Genomic DNA, 20,657 nt, shown 5'->3' on the forward strand with positions numbered 1-20,657 from the left:
AATGGAGCGATATGGATCATAACCATATAACCATATAACAATTACAGCACGGAAACAGGCCATCTCGGCCCTACAAGTCCGTGCCGAACAACTTTTTTCCCTTAGTCCCACCTGCCTGCACTCATACCATAACCCTCCATTCCCTTCTCATCCATATGCCTATCCAATTTATTTTTAAATGATACCAACGAACCTGCCGCTACCACTTCCACTGGAAGCTCATTCCACACCACTACCACTCTCTGAGTAAAGAAGTTCCCCCTCATGTTACCCCTAAACTTCTGTCCCTTAATTCTGAAGTCATGTCCTCTTGTTTGAATCTTCCCTATTCTCAAAGGGAGAAGCTTGATCACATCAACTCTGTCTATCCCTCTCATCATTTTAAAGACCTCTATCAAGTCCCCCCTTAACCTTCTGCGCTCCAGAGAATAAAGACCTAACTTATTCAACCTATCTCTGTAACTTAGTTGTTGAAACCCAGGCAACATTCTAGTAAATCTCCTCTGTACTCTCTCTATTTTGTTGACATCCTTCCTATAATTGGGCGACCAAAATTGTACACCATACTCCAGATTTGGTCTCACCAATGCCTTGTACAATTTTAACATTACGTCCCAGCTTCTATACTCATTTGCAGGCAGAAGGGATTAGTTTAATTTAGCATGTTCGGCATAGACATTGTGAACTGAAGGCCTGTTCATGTACTTCACTGGTTCATATTCTCTGATATGCAGGGTCCTTTCCAGAATATAGCACTAATAATGGCACTCTATTAGTTACTGATTACCAATCTGAAAATGACCCATTCATCCTAAATTTACACAATGTATTATTTTGTATAGATTTTCAAATTATTATTATTTTAAATCTAATCCGCTCAATCCATCTGGAGGACATCCGTAACTTCCGGTATATGTTATTAATGCAAGAAACGCGTACTTTCCTACCTGTTAAAAACCACCAAAATGTTGAATTTTTGCGCTGTAAAAAATTGTGGAAGTCGGGGTAAGTGTGAGAGACATGTACCCAACTTTAGAATTCCAAAAGTGAAGCGAAATGAAGGTATAGAGAAGCGAGAGCTGAAGGGACAACAGCAGCTTAAGTGCTTGCCGAACATTGGCCGTGCAGATATCGGAATTGGAAATATTGGGAATTATCGCGTTTGCTCACTGCATTTCATCAACAGTAAGGCATTATTTGTGTTTTGGTATCTAAAAAGTCTCAGAAGTGATAAATCTGGCTGTAACATTTTCTTCAGATGCGTTTTCATTTTGTATGTAAAAACCCACTTGAGAACCATGGGCGATTTAAAAAATCTACAGCCAGATTTATCACTTCTGAAACTTTTTAGATGCCAAAGGAATCAAGAAAAAACACAAATAATGCCTTAGTTGATGAAATGCAGAGAGCAAACAGCCAATGTTCGCTAAGCACTCGGGCTGTTGTTGTCCCTTCAGCTCTCGCTTCTATCTACCGTCATATCTCCTCACTTTTGGAATTCTGAAGTAGGCTATAAATGTCTCACACGCTTATCCCGATTTCCATAATTATTTACAGCGCAGAAAATTGACCATTTCGGCAGGTTTTAACGGGCCCGCTACGCTGGAAACAATAATAATAATAATAATGGATGGGATTTATATAGCGCCTTTCTAATACTCAAGGCGCTTTACATCGCATTATTCATTCACTCCTCAGTCACACTCGGTGGTGGTAAGCTACTTCTGTAGCCACAGCTGCCCTGGGGCAGACTGACGGAAGCGTGGCTGCCAATCTGCGCCTACGGCCCCTCCGACCACCACCAATCACTCGCACACATTCACACACATTCACACACAGCCAAAGGTGGGTGAAGTGTCTTGTCCAAGGACACAACGACAATATGCACTCCAAGCGGGATTCGAACCGGCTACCTTCCGGTTGCCAGCCGAACACTTAGCCCATTGTGCCATCTGTCGCCAATGGTAAGTGCCTACCTGTAGTTCATCGCGTGTACTCCACTTGGCGTAGCGTAGCAACAGCACGGATCATGGGTCGTGACCCGACTGCCGTGAAACCTCCCTATAATTTGGGAGTGGGGGGGATATTTGCTGAAATGTGCTGACAATGGCCGATGAATGGAATTTGTCGCAGTGCCTTTGCTCCAGGTAATTAAATTGTTGAGTCAACTTAACCTGCTGCTAGACTGGCACATGTAGAATTGGAGGTGCCAGCCCAGCTGTCATTCCTCCCTGTCGCTGCGAGCCAGTCCTTGGCTAGGAGCAACAACACCATTGAATTAAACATAAATCCTGTCTCTGTAGGCTAGATGGAAAAGGCAAGGCAGATTCACTTATTTTTCTCATTTATTTTACTTTATATTAATATTTTATTTTTCTAAAATTGTAATGCTTTAATTTAATTTTGTTTTTCATTATTTAAAGAAGTCTTAGTTGTTTCCAAACAGCTTTATAAGTTGTCATATAGCTTTGATAGAAGGCAGGGCTCCACTTCCATCGGGCACCTGCAAAAGGTTGGCAGGCTCATTTGAGGTCAGGGCTCCAGTGGACTACTGTTTGAGATCTACCTATCAATGGAGGCTTCTAATGTCTTCCAAATGTGGAAGGAATCAGCTTGTTCAGTCCTCCGCACCTGGTTCTGGTAAGTCAGGGCCAGTGGGATCACAAGTAGCAAGTCTGGATAAAAGGCAGAATACAAATTGAAAATGCTCATTTTGTTTGAAATGAATTATTTTTGATCCCATATTGGATCAAAGAATCGTGAAGTTGTGCACATGAGCCAATGCTTACCCCTCAACCAATATTAATATAACATGCCATCATTACCTCTTTGCTCTCTGTGGGGTCTAGCTGCTTGCTATACCTCATTCATTGCCACAATTATTGCATTTGGTTGTAAAACGTTTAGCACATCCTGAGATTCTGAAAGGCCTGACATAATTGAGTCTCTTTCTTAGCCTCAAATGAATCTCAAAATAATATGTGGAACCTTCACATAGATTGAAATCTTTCCAAGAATATTGAATTAGATATGTTAATCATTAGATAGGTTTACCAGAATGCTGCCTAGATTAGAGGGTTCCAGCGACAGGGAGAGGTTGGCTACTTGGATTGTTTTCTCCGGAACGTCAGAGGTTGAGGGGAGACGTGATAGAAGTATATAAAATTACAAGAGGCACAATCTTGCCCTGTCCAGGGTAAACAGGCAGAACCCCTTTCCCAAGGTGGACATGTCCAACACTAGAGGACGTAGCTATAAGGTGAGAGGGAGAAAGTGTAATGGAAATGTGCCGGGCAAGTTATTTTACACAGAGTGGTGGGGGCCTGGAAAGCATTGGCAGGGATGGTAGTGGAGGCAGATACAATAGTGGCATTTGGAAATGCAGGGAATAAAGGGATATGGATCATGTGCAGACAGAAGAGATCAGTTCAGCTAGGCATGTTCACATTGTGGGCCAAAGGGTCCATTCCTGTACTTGTATTGTTGCATGTTAATAAATATTTGAGATTCAAGTTCAAATTTAGGAAATGCTGTAAAATATAAATGATCAAATTTGCCACTTGCTTCCCTAAGGCCACCACTGACATTATGAGTAGCCATCAAGATGTACAATTATACTGAAAGCAACATCTTGTATTCTATTTTTTATCTTCCAAGCTCAAAGGTATTGTAGGAAATTTAGAGGATCAATTTAACGTACCGCTGTGTAGCTGTTCCAAATTTATGATTCTGAAGACTGGGTTATAGAGAATAAGATGCCTTTCCAGAATATAAACTTCCCCTTCTTTCTGCAGATTCGTTCAATTGAAGGACAGCATGGAACATTACAAGCCTACATCACCCCACGTCTCCAGCCTAAAACATGCCAGGTCCATCAGTATCAAATCAAACCACTATCGCTACATCAGAGGACGCATGTTATTGATCATAACAGGTAGATTAATAATTTGCTAAGTAGGTCATGGCAATTTGGAGTAAAACATCATGGAACAAGGCCATTCGGTCCACCACATCCATACCCTTCAGTGGGCACCCAAAGTATTAATCCCATCTTCCAGCACTTGGCCCAAAGCCTTATCTGCTAGTTTATCCAAGTGCTCATCAAAACACTTCTTAAATGTTGCAGAACACATTCTGCTTACTGTGCTTCCACCACTCATTCTCTCAGGCAGTGTATCCCAAGTACTCACCCCTCTCTGTGATAAAGGTCCCTTGGATCCTCTCTAAATCTCAAAACCGTTATCCTAAATCTATGTTCTCTCAGTTTAGTTAGCTATCTACACCCTTCATAATTGCATACAAGGTAGACAAAATTGCTGGAGAAACTCAGCGGTTGCAGCAGCATCTATGGAGCGAAGGAAATAGGCAGCGTTTCGGGCCAAAACAATTCTTCAGACTGATGCAGGGTGGGGGGGAGGAGGCAGGAAGAGGAGGAGCCAGAAGGCTGAGGGTGAGCTGAGAAGGGGAGGAGACAACACGGGCTACCGGAAATTGGAGAAGTCAATGTTCAGGCCACCGGGATGCAGACTGCCCAAGCGGAATATGAGGTGCTGCTCCTCCAGTTTCCGGTGGTGCTCACTCTGGCAATGGAGGAGGCCCAGGACATAAAGGTAGGATTCGGAATGGGAGGGGGAGTTGAAGTGCTGAGCCACAGGGAGATCAGGTTGGTTAACGCGGACCAAGCGGAGGTGTTCGGCGAAACAATCGCCAAGCCTATGTTTGGTCTCACCGATGATTGCATACACATCCATTATGCCCCTTTTAACTTCCTCTGCTCCAAGAAAAACAATCTCTCCTCATAACTGAATCTCTCCATCCCAAGCAAGTAGTTGAAGTGTGAAGAACATGGCCTTTCTGAGATAAATCATTTTAATAAGCATTTATTTTCTTATCCATATGAATGTTAATTATATGTAAACATTATTTATAGTAACTCATTGGATAGAGATATAAATTGAGATTCCAGTGAGATTTATGAAGTAAGAGAGTCAAATCTGGAGTGTTTATTTGTCACATGTACTGAAAACGGAACGATGAATTCTTACTTGAAAGAGCATAACTGGTCTATAAACAGTAATCAATGATACCACGATAGACAAAAGAAAGTTCAATAAATCAAAACATAATATTAGTGCAATATTGCAACTCAATAAATTACAGTCGTTCAGTGTATCATGTGGGTACGACAATTCAGGAAGGATGCATTGTTCAAATGGGCATGCAGTTTCAAAAGAATCATACATAAATTGTTACATTAATTGAAGTATCTTAACAAAGCGTACTGGTGAGGGTAAGAACAGGAAGATCGGGGAGTTGAATGTGTGACTGAGGAGTTGGTCCCTGGGGCAGGAATTCAGATTTCTAGACCATTGGAGTCTCTTCTGGGGCAGAGGTGACCTACACAAGAGGAATGGGTTGCACCTTAATTGGAGGGATATCAATATCCTGGCAGACAGGTTTGGCTTGTGCTACATGGGTGGGCTTAAACTAGATTAACGGGGGTGGGATATTATACAGGACCGATGCAAGTGAGGTTAGAAGTATGGATAGGCAGGGAGTGAGGATGGAATGGTGCTTTAAATTGCACTTAGTTTAATGCAAGAGGCCTGATGGGTAAGGCAGATGAACATAGGGCATGGATAGTCACGGTGATTGGATGTTGTATGTATGGAAGCCTGGTTAAAAGAGGGGCAGATCTGGCTGCTAAATGTACCTGAGGTGAGGGTAATTCTGGGAATCTGCATTATTGGTTAAGGAGGGTGTCATGGCAGAGTGACATTACGGACGGTTTGTCTAGTGAGACTATATGAGTGTAGCTGAGGAATAAGAAAGGGATGCTCACCTTGTTGGGGGTGTACTTCAGGCCCAGAAATAGTCAAAGGGAATTAGATGAGCAAATGTGTCAGGAGATTGCAGGCAGCAGCGAGTCTAATAAGGTTGTCGTACTAGGGGATTATAACTTTCCCAATATTGATTGGGTATATCATAGTGCGAAAGGTTTAGATGGGGTGGAACTTGTTAAATGTGTTCAGGAGAGTTTCCTCCGACAATACATAGAGGGCTCCACACGGCAGATGGCAACTTTTCATCTAGTCTTGGGAAAGTGGGTGGGGCAAGTGGATGAAATGTACATAGATAAGTCTTTTGGGACCAGCGACCACTGTTCTATTAGGTTTAAGGTAGTTATGGATAGGGACAGAGCGGACCCACGATTTAGTGCTAAATTGGAGCAAGGCCAACCCTGAGGGTATAAGACAGGAACTTGCTCAAGTTGATTGGAGTAGATTTCTTGAAGGAAAATGAATATCAGCCAAGTGGGATGTTTTTAAACGTGTGCTGTCAAGGAAGGATGGAGGACAAGAGAAATTGAGGCTTTGGTCAAGAAGTAAGAAGGAGGCATGGGACAGGTATAGGCAGCAGGGTCCAGGTATATCCCTGAACGAGTTCCGGGCACTATGGAGAAAGCAAAAAGGAAATCACAAGGTGAAAAATGGGACAGCAGATTGCTGTGCCCGATAGCATTAAGGATAATCCCAAGAGATTTTATGTACATAAAGGGTAACTAGAGAGAAAGTGGGACCCCTCAGGGATCAAAGCAGTCGACTCTGCATGGAGGCACAGGAGATGAACAAGGTCCTCAATGAGTATTTCTCCTCTGTTTTTACCGTGGAGAAGAACAGGACGACTGAGGAATTCGGGGCAGTCACTGGAAGTGTCTTGAGAGCAGTCAGTATTACGGTCAAGGAGGTGCTGAAGGCCCTGATGTGTATGAAGGTAGACAAATCTCCAGGGCCTGATCAGTAATATCCAAGGACACTGGGGGAAGTTAGAGAGGAAATTGCAGGAGGTCTGGTTGAGATTTACAAGTTGTCATTAAATACAGGCGAGGTGCCCTAAGACTGGAGGGTGGCAAATGTTGTGCTTCTATTCAAGAGAGATTGCAGTTAAAGGCTGGGAAGTACAGACCAGTGAGCTCAATATCTGTGGTCGGAGTTATTAGAGCGTATTCTGAGGGATAGGATATATAATCATTTAGATGGACAAGGGCTGATTAGGGATAGTCAGCATGTTTTTGTATGGGGGAGGTGGTGTCTCACAAATCTGATTGAGTTCTTTGATAATGTGACCAAAGAGGTTGATGAAGGTAGAGCTGTAGACGTTGTACATATGGATTTCAGCATGGCATTCGACAAGGTTCCACATGGTAGGCTACTCTGGAAGGCAGGTTCCCATTGGATCCAAGGAGAGATAGCTGAATGGATAGAAAATTAGCCCTATGGAAGGAAGCAGAGGGTGGTGGTGGAAGGTTGCTTTTCGGACTGGAGGCCTTTGACAAGTGTTGTGCCGCAGGATTTGGTGCTGGGCCCATTGCTGTTTGTCATCTATATCAGTGATTTGGATAAGAACATACATGGCATGATTAGCAAGTTTGTAGATCACACTAACGTGGTTGGTATTGTAAATAATATAGATGATTGTCAAAAATTGCAGAAGGTTCTTGATCGCTTGGCCAGGTAGGTCGAGGAATGGTTGATGGAATTTAATGCAGAGAAATATGAGGTGTGGCATTTTGGGAAGAGTAACATGGGCAGATCCAACACAGTGAATGGTCGGGCTCTGGGGAGTGTTGCAGAGCAAAGGGGGTCTCGGGGTGCAAGTACATAGTTTGGTGAAAGTGGCAGCACAGGTATATAGGGTGGTCAAAAAGACTTCTGGCACACTGGCCATCAATCAGAGTATTGAGTATGCAGAAAGGGTGCAGAGAAGATTTACGAGGATGTTGCCAGGACTCGAGTACCTGAGCTATAGGGAGATTGAGCAGGCTAGGTATTCCTTGAAGCGCAGGAGTATGAGGTATCCTTATATCTTACGTGCATTCAGACCCCTTCATTTTTTCCACATTTTGTTACGTTACAACCTTATTCGAAAATGGATGAAATTCATTTTTGTTATCATCAATCTACACACAATACCCCATAATAAAAAAGTGAAAACAGTTGTTTAGAAATTTTATACTTATTAAACAAAAAGCCTTACATAACTTGAAAAGTTGTACAAGAAGCTCTTGCCTCTGAAATCATCCACTGTGGTGGAAACTCACAAAGGGAACCACTTCTTCATGTAATGGGGATAAATCTAACTCAACTAGGGGATAGACACAAAAAGCTGGAGTAACTCAGCAGGTCAGACACCATCACTGGAGAAAAGGAATAGATGATGTTTCGGGTTGAGACTCTTCTTCAGACCAGGGGGTGGTGTGATAAATTGTTCACCAATAGATGATGAAATATTTTGGTGTTTGATGTGAATACATGGGGAAGCACCAGATAGTTAGGCCTTCCCAGAAAAAGCAGAAGGTCTTAACGTGTAAAATCGGAACCATCAGAGAGATTCCATAGTTGTCTTCAGAACTCCCACACCAGCTATTGCTCCCTCTTTACCTCACACTTGAGTAATTCTTCATCCAACACTTTATGCCGGCCTTTTCAGTTCATGCCATGATGTTTCTTCAGATTATATGCATGCCTCATTGATGCAGCAGCAACATCAGAAATCAGTGCTCACCAATTGAAGACATTGATGGATCCCAGGAGTTTCAATGTGTACCTCACTGTGAGAGTAGTACCCTGCATTTCAGTTTTACATTCAGCATCAAATGCACAGAGAAAACAGATTGATTTTTGCTCTCTTGCACTATGTGGTAGAATTTCATAGACTTTCTTTTGCAACGGTATTGAAGTGTTTGAATTAATTTGAATTGTTTCTTGGTTTACGACAAAAGCATCCACAAAGTAAGTTGTTTTTTATATTTTTTAAAACATGTAAATAGTTTTGTAACTGGAATCAATTATGACTACCAAAATGCAATATACAGGACAAAAAGTATTTTGATTTTGTTTTAAACACATCGTGTGGAGGATGAGAGTAAAAGGTTAATGACTGTGGTGCTGCTTAATAATCTATATTAAGGATTTATTAGAGGTCTGTGCTCTGAAATCTACAGGTAAGTCACTATATTTAACGCTAAAGTTTCATATCAATACTTCACACTGGGCAGACCATCAAGGTGTGGTGTATTAGGAATGTTATAACCAGCTTCAGTGTTTCCTCATGATAATGTTTCCTTCCACTTTCTCCATTTTTTCCTGTATCACAGGCCGGTAAATTCATTGACACTCACAGGACAGTTCAGCTTTGCAGAAATTCATTCCTGGGTCGTCTTCTGTTTGCCCGAGGTACCGGATAAAGTTCCAATAGGTGACAGTGTCACCTTTTACTTTCAGAACACATTTTTGGATACACAGTTAGAATGTTCCTACAGGTAAGTCAAAAAGCTGTGTTCCAGATGTATATCATTGTTGATTCACTCATTTTTTAGTTAGACATTTAATATTTTAATAATTTTAAACAATTTAACCTTTATAAGACAGTGATGTAAGTCTTAATTTGCTCTTATGGTCTACAACAAAAATAAATAGGTAAGGAAATAAAGTCATAAATGTCTACTTTGGCTTTCATAACATTGCCTTTCTGTGAACTGTTCCTCAAACTGCCTAAATCCTCTTAAATCTTCTTGCAGCCGACCTTCTATCTTTTACCCTGAATCCTGAAACCTAAAAGGGATCTGCTTCACTGTCACCACCACTCAATGATTTATATTTTCTTTCAATCCAACAATTTCTCGGTACAAAAACTGTAATCCTTGTGTTTAAATATTCCTCACCATCTCTGTGACCTCGATCAGCTTTATAGTCTTTCCCAGTGCATATCCTACTGTTTTTCACTTATGACAGCTGTGCCTTAAGCTTTTTACGCCCAAAATTCATTTTTTCTCCATCTACATTTGTATCATTTATCCTCTAAGGTGTTCCTTAAAATGTACCATCTGACCAAGCTTCAGTTTACTTGCCCTAAAATTACTTTCAATGACTCACTGTCAATTCTTGTCAGATAGCTCCAAAGAACCTATGACTTATTACTGCATACATATAAAAATATAAATGTGGTCAGAGTTGGCTTTAAAAATTGTAATCTTTTATGTCTCTGTTTGATGAACAATAAAACCAATAAATTGCTTTCTAAAACCATTTTCTCCTGCCTTCTGGTATCTAATGGGTTTGGCCAATTGGGTTTTTCAAAATGATAATACCCCAAGCTTTTCACTGGGTATTTCCCACCCACACAGCATTTCTGGATTTGTTGTAGATCAATATTTAGAGAACGTTCCTATTATTCAAGAAATATCATCTTTTCATCCAATTAGCAGGATAGTTGAAGACAAACCAAATGAACAACGTTGATCTATATTTTCTCCATGTAATACTTTTAAGAACAATCTTCCTGCCACCTCTGTAAACAGTAATTTCATATATTAAAAATCATCGATAACAATAAGCAATTTATAATACCTACATTTTAATTTGCCTTACCCTTAGAACAGAAAAGACTGAAGAAGGGTCCAGACTTGAAATATCACCAACCCTTTTTCTCCAGAGATGATGCCTGTTGTGTTACTCCAGCACTTTATGTCTATCTTTGGTATAAACCAGCATCTGCAGTTCTTTGTTTCTAGACTAATAACAATGTTTTCTTTCTTTGAATTTACTTATTGACGACTGACTATTTGGAATGAAAGATGGAACATTTTAGTATATATCACATTGTGTTGGAGAAAATATTCATCATCAGGATTTGATGAAATAAAAGCATGCAAAATATAGTGAAATATGATTATATTATCTACTTTGTTCCATCACTGGCAGCTTTGAGACTTAATAATCTATATTTTATAATGTTTGTTCATACATTTAAAATGATATAACACTTCTATTATTTGTGTGCGGACAAAAACAAATTGACTATGGGAAGTATTTTATTTATTTAACATTCAGTTTGTTGTTGAATAGTAACTTTGTCCCTTGTGTTGCTCTTTAGATGTATTTTTAAGGAATATTTAATGTGCACTTTGAACTTAATTTTAGAAAAGGTGAAGGAACTTTTAAATCTGACAACATATCTACCATTTCCATCCTGAAGGATGTATTAACGAAAGAAGCTACAAAAAGAAAAATCAATCTCAATATTTCATATGGTGAGAAGCAAAGCAAAATTTATTTCAAATGTCCCAGAATTCTATTTCATGAAAAGTTTTTCCTAAGTGTTATGTTTTTTCTTCTTGAAGATGTTAATGAGGAATCGGTAAATTACACGTTAAAACTAATCCATCCCAAATTGGAATATCAGTTGCTGTTAGCCAAAAAAGTCCATTTGATTGATGCATTGAAGGTAAGTTGCATAGATAATGTTACAGACTGTGTGGAACATTTTTTAGAAGTTATGTTTTATTGAATGCAGGCAATTAAATTGTTAAATACTCTTATGTGGAAAGATGATTGGGGATATGAATGCAGATATCTCAGATAGGAACTCATTATTTGCCAATCATATGGCTCAGTTCTGTCAAGATAATAATTTAATATTGTCAAGCAAAGTGCTTTTACCTACAGATAGTTATACTTATATTAGTGAGGCCTGGCACACCACATCATGGCTGGACCACTGTATTAGTACAGCCGATGCACATGCCTCATTGGGGTGTATGAGCATTCTGTACGGGGCAGCAATGACTGATCATATACCTGTTGCTATGACAATAAATGTTGAACACATACCTGTGGTATCCAGGGATAAAAAAAATAGCTTTAATACAGAAAATCTGGACTGGTCAACGCTTACAAAGGAAGACATCCTAGCCTATTATGCCCATACAGATAAATCCTTAAGCAATATTCATCTACCTAAAGATGCAATAATGTGTAGTAATGTTAATTGTAAAGATATGAAGCATAGGAGAGATATCTGCTCCACGTATAATGATATAGTAAGCGCCTTATATGTAGGCAGTAAGCCCTACTGCAAGCATAAAAATAAGACACATAACATCAGGTCTGGCTGGAATAAGTATGTAGCTGAGTATCATACTGAAGCCCGTGAAGCCACCACATCATGGGCTATGGCAGGTAGACCCAGACAGGGGCCTGTGTTTGAGCAGAAGAAGCTCACTAATGCAAGGTATAAGTATGCTGTTCGCTTCATCTGTAAAAATGAGCAAGCTATGAGGGCTGATTCCATGGCTAAGAAGCTGCTAAGTAACAATGCTATAGAATAAATGAGTTTGTTAACTCCACAGATAACCAGTTTGGCTTTAAAGCTAAACATGGCACTGACTTATGCATATACAGTATGCCCTAAAGGAGATTGTAAACAAATATAGAGGCAAAAACTCTTCAATCCTTATGTGCTTTATTGATGCTTCCAAAGCCTTTGACCGTGTTAATCACAGAAAGCTGTTTGGTAAAATGAGTCAAAGAGGGGTGCCTAAATACATTGTTAGAATTCTGGCCTACTGGTATGCCCCCCAGACTATGTAAATACAATGGGGCAATAGGGTCTCAGCCACATTTGTGGTTAGCAATGGTGTTAGACAAGAGGGAATTTTGTCCCCAGTCCTTTTTAATCTATATATTGATGATCTGTCTAAACAATTGAAGGCCTGTAACACTGGGTGCATGATTGGTAATATTTTAGTGAACCATATTATGTATGCAGATGATCTTGTGGTCTTTAGTCCATCTAGCGCTGGTCTCCAGCAGCTCCTTACTATATGTTCTGTGTATGGTGTGGAACATGAGATTAAATATAATGCTAGTAAGAGTGCTATTATGGTCTGTAGAACCAAAGAGGATAAATGTCTAAAATATCCTGATTTTAAATTGTCTGACAATAATCTTAGTGTCTGTAATAAGGTAAAATATCTAGGGCATATTATTACAGAACAAATGACAGATGATGAGGATATTTATAGGCAACGACGCATGCTGTATGTACAGGCGAATATTCTATTGCGTAAATTTGGTGCGTGTGCAGATGTGGTGAAGATGTCGCTATTTAGAGCATACTGCACACCCCTCTACACTGCGCACCTGTGGTCGAACTATGGAAAGACAAGTATGCAGAGACTAAAGGTGGCATATAACGATGCCATGAGAACACTGCTAAGGAAACCTAGGTGGTGTAGTGCCAGTAATATGTTTGTGGCTGCAGGAGTCAGTACTTTAGAAGCTATCCTAAGACATCACATGTATAAATTCATTTGCAGGATAAATGACTCTAAAAATGTAATTATTGTGGCCTTGTCAAACATAAGGGTTAGCACTACACGCTACGAATCCCAGTTGTGGAGACACTGGTATCATTGTCTCGTTGTAGGACATTGACCATTCTTTTAATCTGGATTTTTAACTTATGTATTGTGTTTTTTTTTAATATATAAATTATGATGTTTTTATAAGTGATATACTAAGATTTTATATGTATTTTATGATATTTAATATGCAATGCATTTTTTATGTAATGTTGCCCCTTGTCTGGACCTTGAGTCCGAAATAAAGTTTATTATTATTATTATGATGAAAGAAATAGCCACGGAATAATCAAAATGCACACTTCCATGATTCAAGAATAAAGAATAATTCAAGAAAATATTGGCTAGATCCCATTTGTATTATTGAATGCAGTTCTTGTCAAAACACTCCAGGAAGGATATAGTAGCAATCGAGAGAATGCAGAAGAGATTCATCTGGAATGGAAGACTGGTTATAAGGAGAAGTTGGATAGTCTGGGTGCTCACTGGAATGTAGGAGGCTGAGAGTTGACCTTATAGAGGTTTATAAAATTAGGAGGGGCGTAGATAGGAATCAGTCTTTTGCCCAGGGTAGGGACCCTGAGATCTAGATGGCACAGGTTTGAGGTGAGAGGGAAAGAATTAAGGAGAAGGTGGTTTTCTGGAATGAGCGACCAGAAGAGGTGAAAGCAGCATTTGGATGGGTACTTTTTACTGGAAGGCATAGCGAGAAGCAACTTGGCGTCAAGTTGGGAAAAGGGGAAGTACAACGGGATCTGGGGATCCTTGTTCATCAGTCTATGAAAGTAAGCATACAGGTACAGCAGGCAGTGAAGAAAGCGAATGGCATGTTGGCCTTTATAACAAGAGGAATCGAATATAGGAGCAAATAGGTCCTTCTGTAGTTGGACAGAGCCCTAGTGAGACCACACCTGGAGTATTGTGTGCAGTTTTGGTCCCCCTAATTTGAGGAAGGACATTCTTGCTATTGAGGGAGTGCAGCGCAGGTTTACAAGGTTAATTCCCGGTATGGCGGGATTGTCATATGCTGAGAGAATAGAGCAGCTGGGCTTGTACACTCTGGAGTTTAGAAAGATGAGAGGGGAAACATATAAGATTGGTAAGGGTTTGGACACGCTAGAAGCAGGAAACATGTTCCCGATGTTGGGGGAGTCCAGAACCAGGGGCCACAGTTTAAGAATAAGGAGTAAGCCATTTAGAACGGAGACGAGGAAACACTTTTTCTCACAGAGACTGGTGAGTCTGTGGAATTCTCTGCCTCAGAGGGTGGTGGAAGCAGGTTCTCTGGATGCTTTCAAGAGAGAGCTAGATAGGGCTCTTAAAAATTGTGGAGTCAGGGGATATGGGGCGAAGGCAGGAACGGGGTACTGATTGGGGATGATCAGCCATGGTCACATTGAATGACGGTGCTGGCTCGAAGGGCCAAATGGCCTACTCCTGCCACTATTGTCTATTGTCTATTGAGATACAGGCCTAATTCTGGCAAATAGAATGAGCATAGATCGTCATCATGGATGGCATGGACAATGTGGGTCGAAGGGGCTTGTTTCTATGCCACATTACTCTATGAATAAACCGTACCACCTTCAGCTCAATTAAGAATAAGTAATAATAATATTGGTTGTGTATATGATGTCCACATCAAGTAGATGAATAATACTGTAAGTACCATACCACTACAAGTTAGTGTTATATGTTTAGCACCAGTAGAATGTCAAGAGTCTCTGTAAATAAGTGTAATAATCCATGTAATCCGGTGATTGTTTTGATTGCAGGAATTGCAAGTTTATGAAGGAAATGTGGATTTCCTAATACCTGAATACCGCTCCATTTTGGAGGAAGCTGATAGTCTGCTTGAGGAATATAAGAAACAACCTGCTCACTTGGAGAGACTGTATGGCAAGTACTATAAATCGAGAGAAAATCTATATGAATTGTTGAAAGATACAGTTATGCTTAAGGATGCAGTTTTCAAATGCACATTATGCACCAATCCTGTTACTTCTCCCTCCAAAATTAACATGTTTTCAAGGTTTCAAAATATACTAACATAGGTAATACTCAAATTTATTGTTAGTGAGACAGTCCAGTTGAACCATCTGGTTGTGCATTAAACATATTAATCTTAAAGAAGCACACCTTTACAGCAAATTATCCTTTCATTTTCTTCTAAAGATTTTGACACTGGTGATATATTTTTTCAACTTGTGGGTCATTCTTCAGTAGCATTAAATATTGATTCAGCAACTGTAATATTCATTTATCATTGAAATGGTAAAATCACCCTCGAAGGCATCCTACTGATGTGAATGTCACACAAATATATACTAGGTTATATCAGGAAATATTAAGTCAGATGACCAAAAGCTTGGACAACAGGTGAGTTAGGAAGAAAAACTAAGCTGCAATGTGTAGATGATTAGGAAGGGAATTCCAAAACCCTTGATATGGTCATTGGTTTTCACAACGAGAATAATGTGCAAAAAATTCATTGCTTTTACAGTCTTTATAAAAGCAATGAATTTTTTGCACATTATTCTCGTTGTGAAAACCAATGACCATATCAAGCCATAATGAATAACATGTAACTATTTTCAATGCTTATTAAACCAGAATTACGTTTGCACTAACTTCCCTAATCCTGAAAACCTAAATTTATATGTGTGGGTGTTGATCGCACATGGGATCATGGGATCATGCATAATTAATGCACGAAAGAAAACCTTTCATTCTATCATGCCTGTGCTGCTTCTTCTTGCGTATGTCGTGCACAGCCTAAAGTTGTAGGACAACTTGTTCTGTTTGATCTTATTTGATTGTGCACGCCAGGGTTGATTGCATTCGTTGAAACAGGGCGGACCACGTGAAGGTTGCAATCTCCCACCCCATGCCTGTGCTGATCAAAAAAAAGAACTACTGTGCCAAAGTTGACATTCCAATTCTATATCCATAATCACTTTTCAGGTATACGTCCAAATACTTTTTTTTTAATTGTTGCAAAGGTTTCTGCTTCAACCAACCATCCTCCAGTGACTTACCAACCTTGCCACTCTCGGGGTAAGATACTTGTCCACATCCCCCCTTTAATCCTTGTGCCAATCATTTTAAATCCATGCCACCTGTTATTTTACCACACAAATAAATACATCCTTCCTATTTACTCAGCCTGCTCCCTTATAATTTTAAACACCACAATTAAGTTTCTTCAGTCTCCTGTGTTCATAGCATTTGAAAAAAAAAAATTTCATGTTTAAAAATAATAATTTTGGGCCTGTCTTTTGTGCTTATGCCGTGACTTATCTACATGATTTAAGAAGTCAGAAGAATTAGTATATTTATTTCTTAGTTTATTATCTTCAGTTTGACTGTTCAGCAGAATGACATTGAAGTTGCTAGACCACTCAAATCCTGTGCAGATTCCATCTGATTGCAAATCATATCTGTAAAGAGCAAGTACATATTAAAAAACTTAAAAGCAGCTTTGTAGACAGGTTCTTTCAAGGTCACCATCTTATAATTAATTTACCACTGATTGGGATCCAACAAACGATCAAATCTACTCAGCCTTACCCACTGCCTCGAGGATATAAAGTGTTGGATAGCCCAGAACTTCCTCCAACTAAACGAGAGTAAGTCTGAGGTCATCCTACTCAGCCCCTTGGAATCCATCAAAACGATAGCAGGCAGCCTTGGCAGCCTTACCCCATTACTCAAACCTCACGGCAAAAACCTTGGCGTGATATTTGACTCCGCGTTGAAATTTGACAAACAGAATGCCGTGGTAAAAGCTAGCTTCTTCCAGCTTTGAACCATAGCAAAAATAAAACCTTTCCTCTGATTTGACGACCTCGAAAAGTCCATCCACTCATTTATCTCCTCCCGTCTTGATTACTGCAACTCCCTTTACACTGGCCTCAGCCAATCATCCCTGTCCCGCCTGCAATTGGTCCAAAACGCAGCAGCGAGACTCCTGACGGGCACCCGATAAAGGGACCACATCACCCCGATTCTGGCCTCTTCCCACTGGTTCCCAGTGCGGTTCCGAATCAATTTCAAGCTTCTTTTTGTTTGCAAAGCCCTTAACAGACTGACCCCCACCTACATCAAAAATCTGCTTTCCCACCATACCACTTCCAGGTCCCACAGATCGGCCGACTTGGGGTTACTGACAATCCCGCGGTCTAGGCATAAGCTCAGGGGCGGTTGCAGCTCCTAGACTATGGAACAGCATCCCTCAAAAGAGTTGATGGAGGGGGCAGCCCTGATGGGAAGAGGGATTCTGTTCTTAAAGTCTAGACTTAAAACTTATTTCTACTCTCAAGCCTTTCTTGAGGTCCTCTGAGGGAGCGCTGTATGTATGTATGTATGTATTTATGTATGTATTGTTAGATCTATGTACCACTGTATGTAGCACGTTAGTACCTGCACTTTGGTCAACGAGAGTTGTTTTTAAATGTGCTATAGAAATAAAATTGAATTGACTTGAATCACTTGCCTATTTAGTTAACTTCACAGACTATGTAACTTTCCTAACGTATCGGATTGGAACCACATTTAGCAGTTTGCCCACATTTCAAGACGTCAAATAATCCAAGTATAAACACTTAATTCACCGTCTTCCATGATATCTAAGAAAAAAATGACATAGGAAAGAGGCATAATTAAAAATAAAAATTGTAGAATATTATTTACATTTATTTGTTGAAATGTAATAGAAATTTGTAGCACTTAAACAATATACTGTGGGATGCATCTTTGTGTTTAAACTAATTGTCTTTATTTTTGTCCCCTATTTAGGCATGATAACTGATCTCTTTATAGATAAATTCAAATTCAAGGGTACGAATGTGAAAACCAAGGTTCCTCTTCTGCTGGAAATTTTGGATAATTATGACCCAGGCAGTCTTGCAGAATTCTTTGATTCAGCATAATCTATGTAAAGCTTGTTGATCAGTATGTAAAAATCCTGACTAAAGTACTGTGATTGGAAGACCTGCCCTATTACTAGTACAGGTAATTGATGGGCAGAATTCACATGAACTATTGGCTTATTGTGAAGCTATTTAAAGAGATTAATTCCTATCATGCAAAATAATATAGAAATAAAGAACAGTATAAACAATTTGAAAGTTATATTTCTATGTTTCCATGCATTTCCCTTAATTGTTGTGGGATGGCCCTTGTGGAAATGTCTGTCAGTACCATCAAAATTCTGCAGGAGTTTATACAAATGTAGATAGGAAGTTGTTGTTTTTTTACCTGAAATGGTAATTAAACATTTTCAAAAGGTCTTTCTTTCCAGAATTAAGGAGAGATTACTAAAACTAGAGTGGAATTTCCATTACCCACCAAGTTCCCCTCAGCATGCCCTATCCCAGCTCTATATAAATATATACAGGTACATACACTCAATGTATGTGCACACACACATCCATACGCATATATATATATAGTGTGTGTGTGTGTTTACATTGCGTGCATATGTGGCAATGGCTCTTTGTACGTCTAAGAAATCTGCATCTCAAGTCCAAACATCAGTACTGAAATATTCTCTGGAGGAATCCAGCAAGGCTAAGATTTAAGAATTTATGTTTTATTTTCGCATCTGATTTTGTTGATAATTTACTTATTTATATAATGTGTATATATTTGCAATTTGTATCAAAGATATATTGTTTACGTGTCTTCCTTTTACTGAAATATAGTAGTAATGGGCACTGTTTGATTTTCTCAATATCCCTCTGGAGAAACACTAATGTTCATATCTATAACTCCAAAGTAATAATGACCCATATATCATTTAAAAACATATTTGCTGTTTGTAATAGCTAACCTGTACACTGCTCTAAGACATACAAAAAATGTTGGTAAAATATCTGGATAAAGGATTACTCATTCATATTTTATATTCTATTCAGTATTTTCAAACAAGTATTACATACTATTAATTACAAGACTGATCAGTATATATAAACAGATCATATATATAATATAGATATATATATAGTAATTAATAGTATAATGTTTGAATATACTGAATATTCTTGATATATAGTAACCATTAAATATTGAAAATCTTTGTAATGTTAGTTTACATACTATTTATTATAACTTCTATTAAATTATCAGCATTAAAATTTTAGTAGGTAACTCCATACTCTAAAGGAAGAGCAACAATGATTATTGTATTTTTTCGAGCATTTATTCTATTTTACCCAGCTGGATTACATTCCATGAAGGTTGTTACTGAACTAAATTCAGTACTTATGTTCATTGATGCAATGATTATTTTGCATATTGGTTTGATGATGGACTACAAGTTGGACTACACTTATAAAACGTCAATTAAACATTAAACATTTTCTTGGTTTGGTCTCATCTTTGTTAAAAACCTAGAAGTAAAGAAATAACATGACAGTGAGGAAAATATGGATAATGCAAAAAAATTTTTTTGATTGAACAGTATCATTAAAATATTACACTATTATTTGGGTAATAGAGGGCTCTTCACAAAAAATGATTATTTTAACGGCATTGCCATTGGTTTATTATTATATGTAATGCGATACGGTATAGTGGTCTGGGCGCCTGACCATGGTGGAACTGCGGAGAGAATAAAACTACTGTGGTGACTCATGCGTGTTTGATTCGTTAAGATTTTGATTTTTACAACTGTACAACTGTAGTGAAAACCTTTGGTTGCATGCTATCCAGCCAATCATACCAAACATGAGTACAATCAAGCCTTACGCAAGGAAAAATAAGCAGTGCAAAGACAAAAATACCAGAGTGCAGAATATAATGTTACAGCATTACAATTACAGAGTGCAGATTCCTACAATTATTGATTACTTAATCTTAATATCTGCATGGGATCATTTAAATTTAGATGCAACATCCTAATAATAACAATAATATATTTTATTGTCATTGCACATAAGTGCAACGAGATTTGGTATGCAGCTTCCATCCAATGTCATAACTTAAATAACTAATAAAATTTAGATTTAGATACCCCGAGAACATGGTTTGTAAAAAGAACATTAAAACAGTAAAAGTCAAAACAGACTGTGCAGATGTGTCTGCGACATGACCATCCGAGGGAGACAGTCCATGGGGGTGGGGGGCACTCAGCAGGGCCGGTTCAGTGCAGCTATAGCTCTGGGAATGAAGCTGTTCCTGAGTCTGGAGGTGCGGGCGTAGAAGGCCTTGTAACGTCTGCCGGAAGGTAGGAGTTTGAACAGTCCATTACAAGGGTGTGAGGAGTCTTTATGGATGCTGACGGCCTTCCTGAGGCACCGTGTGTGGTAGTTATTGCCCTTACTCTTAAAACATTATTTGCACGGTTGTAACCATGACAGTCATAGAAAAAAAGGGCTCCAAGGTAAGCAAGGAAACGAGAGCATATGTTTGCGCTCATAATAGCTCAAGACAATAAAGAGTGTTTAATTGT

The 20,657-nt window shown here is 39.1% G+C and overlaps 1 protein-coding gene across 2 annotated transcripts in view; it reads left to right on the forward strand.

Annotated features, from left to right (window-relative positions):
• Positions 1-19,836, forward strand: part of bbs7 (Bardet-Biedl syndrome 7) — a 57,774-nt gene extending 37,938 nt beyond the window's left edge. For both annotated transcript variants that reach the window (XM_033017181.1, XM_033017182.1), the window contains 6 exons: positions 3,795-3,934; positions 9,158-9,322; positions 10,983-11,092; positions 11,183-11,286; positions 14,980-15,103; positions 18,002-19,836. In XM_033017181.1, the coding sequence (XP_032873072.1) occupies positions 3,795-3,934; positions 9,158-9,322; positions 10,983-11,092; positions 11,183-11,286; positions 14,980-15,103; positions 18,002-18,135 (777 nt within the window). In that variant the 3' untranslated portion in view covers positions 18,136-19,836. The remainder of the gene's footprint in view (positions 1-3,794; positions 3,935-9,157; positions 9,323-10,982; positions 11,093-11,182; positions 11,287-14,979; positions 15,104-18,001) is intronic.
• The last annotated feature ends 821 nt before the right edge of the window (positions 19,837-20,657 follow it).

This window comes from Amblyraja radiata, chromosome 1 (genome assembly GCF_010909765.2).
Source record: "Amblyraja radiata isolate CabotCenter1 chromosome 1, sAmbRad1.1.pri, whole genome shotgun sequence".
NCBI classification, from domain to species: domain Eukaryota; kingdom Metazoa; phylum Chordata; class Chondrichthyes; order Rajiformes; family Rajidae; genus Amblyraja; species Amblyraja radiata.